Source organism: Lactuca saligna, chromosome 7, assembly GCF_052625555.1.
Source record: "Lactuca saligna cultivar CGN05327 chromosome 7, ASM5262555v1, whole genome shotgun sequence".
Classification (NCBI taxonomy): domain Eukaryota; kingdom Viridiplantae; phylum Streptophyta; class Magnoliopsida; order Asterales; family Asteraceae; genus Lactuca; species Lactuca saligna.
In genome coordinates this window covers 22752072-22759936 of record NC_136423.1, presented here as the reverse complement: position 1 = coordinate 22759936, position 7865 = coordinate 22752072, and the positions used below count along the sequence as shown (strand labels likewise).

The following is a 7865-nucleotide window of genomic DNA, read 5'->3' as shown; positions in this document are numbered from 1 at the left end:
AAGCAGCAAGTAACAAGAGATTTTCATAGGCTATAAGGCATCATAAGTATCAGGTAATTCTATTCAGAAATTCCTAAAATGATCTCTAGCCTACATACTAGCACGCATTTCTAACATATTACATATCAACAAGTATAACAATATGGATATTTTTTTGGAATCACTTTCCTTTCTCAACTTTGGCTGACTGTATGCATCGCATAAAGTTCTTTTTTCTTAAAAAGATTTGTTTAAAATATTCATATCGTCATTTTGAGTCTGGAATCACATGAATGTTAATCTAATTCTCTCAAACTATGGATCTGATACCAACTTGTAACGTCCCGATTTTCAATACAAAATTTTAATTTTTATTTATTAAAATATATTAGAGTATGACTACATTATGCGGAAACATGTTGCGAATGTGCGTATGTACACTCACACCTACCCATCTCATGAACCACCGAAGTACATGAAAAACATTTTTATTCAACTGGGTAAGCACGAGGCGTAGTGAGTTCCCTAAAATACCATATACCACAATACATATACATGTATACAAACAATGGCTCACATATTTTTGTCGTTATACCATCAATCCTAACTAAATCTACATGGGTCTATAGGCTCTCGTACTTTGTTTGTTCCGCCATCAACCCTAACTAACTCTATATGGGTCTATAGGCTCCCATACTTTGGTTGTTCCACCATAAACCCTGAATAAATCTATGCAGGTCTATAGGCTCCCGTACTTTGGTCATTCTACGGTCAACCCTAACTAAATATATGTGGGTCTATAACCTCCCGTACTTTGGTCGTTCCGCCATCAACCATCTAACTGACTTTAATGTTACAATTATTAGACATATAAAGACTACACTTTAGATTAAGCACACATATTTATACTTTCTACTAATTTAAACTAAAGCACATAGAGACTATTCTATATATTCTACTAGTTCTCTATCTTAACATACATTAACATTTATTGTAATACATAATATAGTGAGATAAGTCACCTTGACAATTACTCCAACTACTGATAGCTATCGGGGTGATCCTACTGGCAACCAAACTGGATGGTAACGACCTTTATATTTATTAACCTATAATACTATTACTCATTAATCCTTATGACAATCTGGTAATGAAAGCTAGATCTTTCACTAATCCCATTGAATACCGAGAGTTTTATTATTTAAGGCTTAGCCAGACCGGGCAGTTGGGAGGCAGAACCATTTTGTCGTATAGCCTTTCTAAAATCCAACAACCAAGCCAACATGACCATTATAGACACCACTCTCATAAGTAGATCAATCAGCATCATAACTGGAATTATTGATAAATCTTATATATACATTCATAACAACGATTATGAATATAAATACAAGTTACAATTTAATCGTAGTAAGTGTATCCTAACTAATATAGAGTTTTTAGTGAAAATCGGAATTTCGTAGGCAGAAATCCGAAACCGAAAGCTTCTATTTTATGGGCTCTCCGAAACTTGAAGGATCAGTGAAATAACCCTAAATAATAAGAAAATTTAGGTTCAATGAATGGAAATTCGAGGGGAAACGTTTGGAGGGAGCGAGGAAAGAAATGGGGCAAGATAGGAGGTAACATTTGAATTTGAGGCTCTTGAAGTCATGAATCTGAAAATCTAAATCTTTAAGGGTTTATATAGTGACTAGGAAGGTATTGGATAAGACAGTTTCCTAAGATAAGCCTTTATCCCTTTTTCTTCCCCCTTGAGGTATCCAAGACTGCTTAATGCCCAAGGAAAAGCCTATAAGACTTTCTAGAATTCGTCCCCCGCCTAGGAAGGTTCTAGAATTGCTCAATGTTCAACTTTTGAAGATTGTCACCTTTAGTCCTTCTACTTTTAATTAATCCAATAAATCTAAAAATTAATTCTAATTAAATTTTGATTAATTCTTAATTAAATAATATTATTTTAATTAATAAATTATTTTCATAATATATTAATAAATCATTTATTGCTATTTATTAATCATATAATAAATCAATAAATCAGTCTCTCTTTCTAAAAGTTATCCTATTCAATTACTAGTTTTGAGGGCAACCCAAAGGACTTTGTTAATAATTTAAGTATATACCAATTTAGTTATTGGCTTAGACACCTAATCCAATAATTGTTTTATCTATATTTTGATCTAAAACACAATGTATGCGGTTTTAAAAGGACAAGGATTGAAGATACCTCATGAATAAACATAAGAATCATCACATATATGCTTTGATATGTCAATAAAATAATGTATGAAACCAAATATTTCACTACTTCGATCATATATGTTTTTTAGTAACAATATTAATTTTAATTATATAAATCTTAAAACCAAAATTATATAAACCCTATTATTAAAGAGCCATCTTCTTGTCTCTCTCGTAATTCAAAATGACTACAATAGTGTAACTTATGCAGTAAAATTTATACATTCTTATGAACTTGAAATTTGAATCCCCAAAAATAAATGAGGTCTTTATGAGACTTTCAAAAGTTAACTTGTTTGGATACTAGGAAAGAATCAATATATATATTTTTACCTATAATCTCTTATTCTTTGTTTGATCCAGTTGGTAGATGAATAAAAGGTGATGTATCATCTTGTAGAACAAAATTAGGGATGACGTGAGAAGGAATTTCCCTACTGAGTTGCCTTCGATTAATGTCATATGGTATGAAAGGTGAAATGCTATAGTTTTCAATGAAGCTCATGTTCCTAACATTAGGGTTTCTTTCAGTTTTCTCATCAAGTAACGAGGACTCCTTAAGGTTCGACGCACAATTCCTTGGTTGTGTTTGATAGAACACTTTTGAGAGAACTATCTCACCATCTTTCTCTTCCTCATTGTTACCAAGGTGGTATTGGTGCATCACCCAATTCGTTTTCTCTGGTTTCTTTTGCCTTCCATAATTTGTATAAAGCACGAGTATCTTTTTGTACCCTTCAACTGAACCTGAAATTAAGACTGGCCTGGTCTTACCTGTTTTGTGCCACCTTGTTTCGCCCCTTTCAGCGTCCATATGTACCTTTCTTCTCTTTCGTGTGCCAGTAGTGTATGCTTTTGAAGGACGATGAAAGAAATGGCGAATTTGGCCATCATTGCTTACTCCTGCATCATTAATAGATGATCAATGTCAAAGCATGGGCATCAATAACAGTTGAAAAAGAAAAATATCGACGAAGTGAAAAGAAATAACGATATAACAACATTTCTCTATTGTTATTTAATATAAAGAATTTAAATTAGGAGCTAGCTTCAAATGTGGATTGACATCTATTATGTGGACGTGTGAACATTGATATTCTGTGAGAATGACAAATAAAATATGTTGTTTGATAATATAAATGCGTTCAATCTTATATAACTATTGTCATTATCACACATTCTCACTAATTAAATCGTATATAAGGTTATTATAGAATTATTATTATTATTTTTATTCTGCCAGAATGTTTATAGAGTGGTATTTTGTAAGAATAAAAATGAGTGAAAAACGATGTGTGACAACAAAAATGAATAAGAATTAGTGAGAATGCATGAAAATGTGGATATTATTCGTATGAGGTTAAACGTATTCACATTACTAAAAAAACTTATCCTCTTAGTAATTATCATAGAATAACATTATCCACACGTTTACACAATAATTGTTAATCCATATTATAACATAACCCTTTAAATTAGTACTTAATTTAACCTATCACTCACTTTACTGTAAAATCTGGAATGTTATTATAAGATTTTGAAATTACTATAAAAATCTTATATTTCAAAATCTCATAGTTTAAAATATATATATATATATATATATATATATATATATATATATATATATATATATATATATATATATATATATATATATATGTGGTACTAATAATTAATTAAATAAAAGTTTAAATTATAAAGTTTTTGTTTGGTTTTATTATTTCAGTTTATAATTACAATTATCTCTAACAAAATTAAAGTTAATAAGATAGGATGGTCCACTTTCCTCTCCTTTCACTTTTACCCTACCTCCTAAACGGGATCTCATTTTCCTCCACTTCTTAACACTTAGGAAATCGCCACCTCTCATTTCTCCTCATCTTTATTTTTTTAAATAAAATTAAAATAATTTAATTTAATAAATTAACACACAATTTATCTTAATCTCTTTATAAAATCAAAGTAATCAATGTCACATGTAATTGTAGTTAGCGTATTATGATACTTGTGGTTGTAGTATTATGATATTTAAACTATATATAATAGGTGAATGTTAGAAACAATTCAAGCCTAAGTAAAAGATAGATTTTGAATATAAAAGTAAAGTTGAAGGGCTAATGTTGTAACATGTTATCAAATTTGAATACAAAATGAAAGACGACATACTAACGTTGTAACTTGGTGTGTATCTTTTCATGCTCTGGTTGATAAAGAAGTTTTCTATAAAATTATCTAGCTGAAACGTTCAAACTTTGTAGATTGGTAGCCGGTCGATACTTTTAACGTAAATTCTTGGAAGGTTGGAGGATCTATTAGTTTTTTTATGGTGTCAATTGGTCCATTGGGAAGGACATAAAAAAATTGAAGACGGCAAAATCATATCAATGATATATGTAATCGGGAGACCAGTTCAGTGAGAGTTTTAGAAGAGACTATCCAAAGCATGTGAGGAAATCGAAGCTATGAAGATGTTAATGTCGGTGGAATTCGGGACCTTCTAACTTGTTGCAATATGGATCACATAGTCATTCGTTTACCCTCCCTAACCTATCCCTTTTGCAACTCCTTCTAAGAACGTGAGACACAGCTCTTGTTGATCTGTTGCGTTACTATCGAGGACTTATGGGTCACATTCTACTTGTGGGGCCCTATATTTCCATCTAACTCAGCACTATATATTGAGAATCTTCTTGCTCTCATTATTAACTTGACATCGGGCCTAAAATGAGAATGATTGGTTGTGTAATTCTGCTATAGCTTACCTGAGGGTCTTATGGGGTTACAAAAACAACAAAGTTGTCAATGGTGTGGTTAAAAAGAAATAGTTTCCTGCTCAACGAGTTCCAAGCTGCTAGCTGTTACTGTGTACAAGTCTTAACCTTTGTAATACTTTTGTAACTTGCTAGCGCCTCTAGTTGTCATAATCAAAATTTCCTGTTAAAATTGATTTAAAGAAGATGATGCATACTTTTTTGTTGTGGGAGGTGATAGAAATATGCAGTAGTGAAATGGGAAAAAATATTGCACAAAAAGAAATTGATCGGTTGGGGATTTGTAGATTTTTTGCTACCAATCATGCTCTTCTAAAAAAAATATTATTGAAGAGATTTTAATGAGCCATATTATCTTTAGGTGAAAGCAAATATTTTGAATGTGATAAGTTTTGAATCCTGAAATACTTTTATGGAATTCTTAATCTCATCATCACTATATAGGCTCACATCACAAGGAAAGTAATTAATACAAGTTCTTCATGCTCCTTACTTTAGGATTATTTAAAAATTTCAGGCATCATGACGATTTTTGACTCATAAGGTGAGAATTGTTAAAACCATTACTGGTTTTGGGGACGATAATTTTGATATGGAGAATTTAATGGTTAAAAAGTGGGGAATGGTGCGTATACGGAGTTCGAAGGATATATGGTATAAGAATTGTTTCTTCGTTATGATCTCCATCTTTTTTTTTAATTGAAAAAAAAATATTGACAAAGATGACCATTAATTAGAATTCTCTCTAATGATAGATCTCCACCTTTTCTAATGGTCAATATTTTTTAACATCATTTAAAAAAACTTGTGCATGTATTCACAAACAGATAATATTCGATCCATAATTTGTTTGGTATTAACTTACCAATAAGATAGATATATGTTAATACAATATAATACGTCAACTATATGATCCCAATTAAATGATAATCAAGATGTTTAAGGGTAGTGAAAGTGTCCTTTGGCTTAGATGTATATATCTAAATATCGGAAAGGTCTAAGAAATAGTGTATAAAACCTCTAGAGTAAGACTTTATTTATATTTTTAGTCCACTAGCATCGTTAGTAGGGATCTGATTGTTATTGTTTGCTGTTATAAAAATATATATTAAAGATTACCAGGTAATTTCTCAGGATGAGTATAACAAATCCCAGTTTCGCCTTCAATTGTTGGAATGAATTCATCAATAAGGGGGTGAAGCTCATTTGTATCACACCCAACCTTAGCCTTTAAATGCTCAATAATTTCTTGATCTGTTGGGTCAAACTTCACTCCCGCTGGTAATCCAGGCAAATCTGGAATCAGCCCCTGATCATTGCCAAACCACCATCAATTATCAGTTCATAATCTATCTAAAAGACAAATAAAATTTACACCAAGAAAATAATAAAAAAAGAACTTCACATGATATACCTTAGCCTTAAATTGGATCGTATGTCCACAAGAAGGGCAAGAACTTGTGATGATATTGGGATTTCTTGATTGAATGGTGCTTCTTTCTGTTGAAGAAGTTGAGAGATTTTGGAGGGTACTGCTTTCATCATTACACCATGTCATGTTTATTGTTTTCGTCTGATATCATGCTCATTCCAAATTGGGTAACTTGTGTATCCTCAAAGTAAAGAAAATCGAAAAAGAAAGATTAATATATATTCCCAGTAAAGATAGATAATTAACTAAATGGTTGGAGTACATACATAATAATTTAAAGAGCCACAAGAAAGCAAATTCTTTCACTTTTTAAATACAAGACTTGTGAATCAACTCTAGCTTCTTGTGGGTATGTTCTTCTTCCACTTTTTATACTTTCAATTAATCCATTAAAGGATGGGCGAGACTCGAACCTGGTGTCGTTTCTTGATATCGGTAAAGAATAGAATCCCTCTTTATTACTTTTTTCTTCTATGAGCCTCAATTTTGCATCAAGAAACACCTTCAAGAATTTTTGGATATATATATAGAGAGATAATAAAATGGAGACTTTATGGGTTTCTTTTGTTGATTATTTATTTGGCGAGGAGGAATGAAATGGGTATTTTGTAGACATAAAGAATAAAGAATTAGGGTTGCTTGGACGCCAAGTTGAGTTTATGTTTAGGTGGATACGCACACACGTAACAATCTTAATGCAGTGGAGGGTGTCTTTCCTTTTTTTTTTTTTCCTTTAGTGTTAGAAGTACTTAGAATGGGTCTTTGGAACTACTTAAAAAGGGGTACAATTACTAAATGCCCCTCAACACTATATTGCTTAACCTGAAGGTAACTTTCGAATACAGGTTATGAATGAATGAAGAATCGTTGTCCAAATTTGGTCACACCATTCTTTAGCATCACTTACAACCATACAAGTTAAATAAACAACCAAAAGAAAACTACAGATCAAGAAAATACCAAAAGTGAAATTTTGTAATTTACTCAAGAAATTTTTAAAGAATCTAAAACCCTAAAGTGAAAATTCGGAAGATGGATAGAGTGGAGATGAAGCAATATAGTAGATAGAGGGAGAGGGCTGCAGTGTCAACCTAGAGTATGGTCAAAGCTATCCATCCATGGTTTCTTTAACTTAACTATGTGTTAGTTTTCTATATATGCATGTAGTTGTAGAATATTCATGAATAACAAAATTACACCTACTTTTTAACTTCCTTGTATATATGTTTTCATATCTTCAAGTATAATTCTCATCTCAAGCAAAGTATTAGATGGGAACGTGTGAAAAGGGCTAAAACGCCTAACAAGTTGCCGCAAATATGACATCACACTTTGAATTAATAACGCTTTATATTTAAATACTATGCATTTACATCAAAAATTACATTTGAAAATGATGCTTTTGGATGAAACTCTTTTATATGTGGAATGTTATTTAA

At 31.4% G+C, this 7865-nt stretch overlaps 1 protein-coding gene across 4 annotated transcripts; it reads right to left on the bottom strand.

Moving 5' to 3' along the window:
- Positions 1 to 2338: 2338 nt before the first annotated feature.
- LOC145005800 (NAC domain-containing protein 73-like) lies at positions 2339 to 7096 on the bottom strand. 4 transcript variants are annotated; one of them, XM_078964912.1, is made up of 4 exons: positions 6693 to 7096; positions 6409 to 6607; positions 6114 to 6303; positions 2339 to 3123 (listed from the first exon to the last, which is right to left on the bottom strand). In XM_078964912.1, exons 2-4 carry the CDS (start codon positions 6550 to 6552, stop codon positions 2564 to 2566), a joined length of 894 nt encoding a protein of 297 aa, XP_078821038.1. In that variant the 5' UTR covers positions 6553 to 6607; positions 6693 to 7096; the 3' UTR covers positions 2339 to 2563. The 4 variants fall into 4 exon arrangements, with proteins under 4 accessions (XP_078821038.1, XP_078821037.1, XP_078821039.1 ...); XM_078964911.1 differs by having other exon boundaries at positions 6409 to 6597; XM_078964913.1 differs by having other exon boundaries at positions 6840 to 7096.
- Between the last annotated feature and the right edge of the window lie 769 nt (positions 7097 to 7865).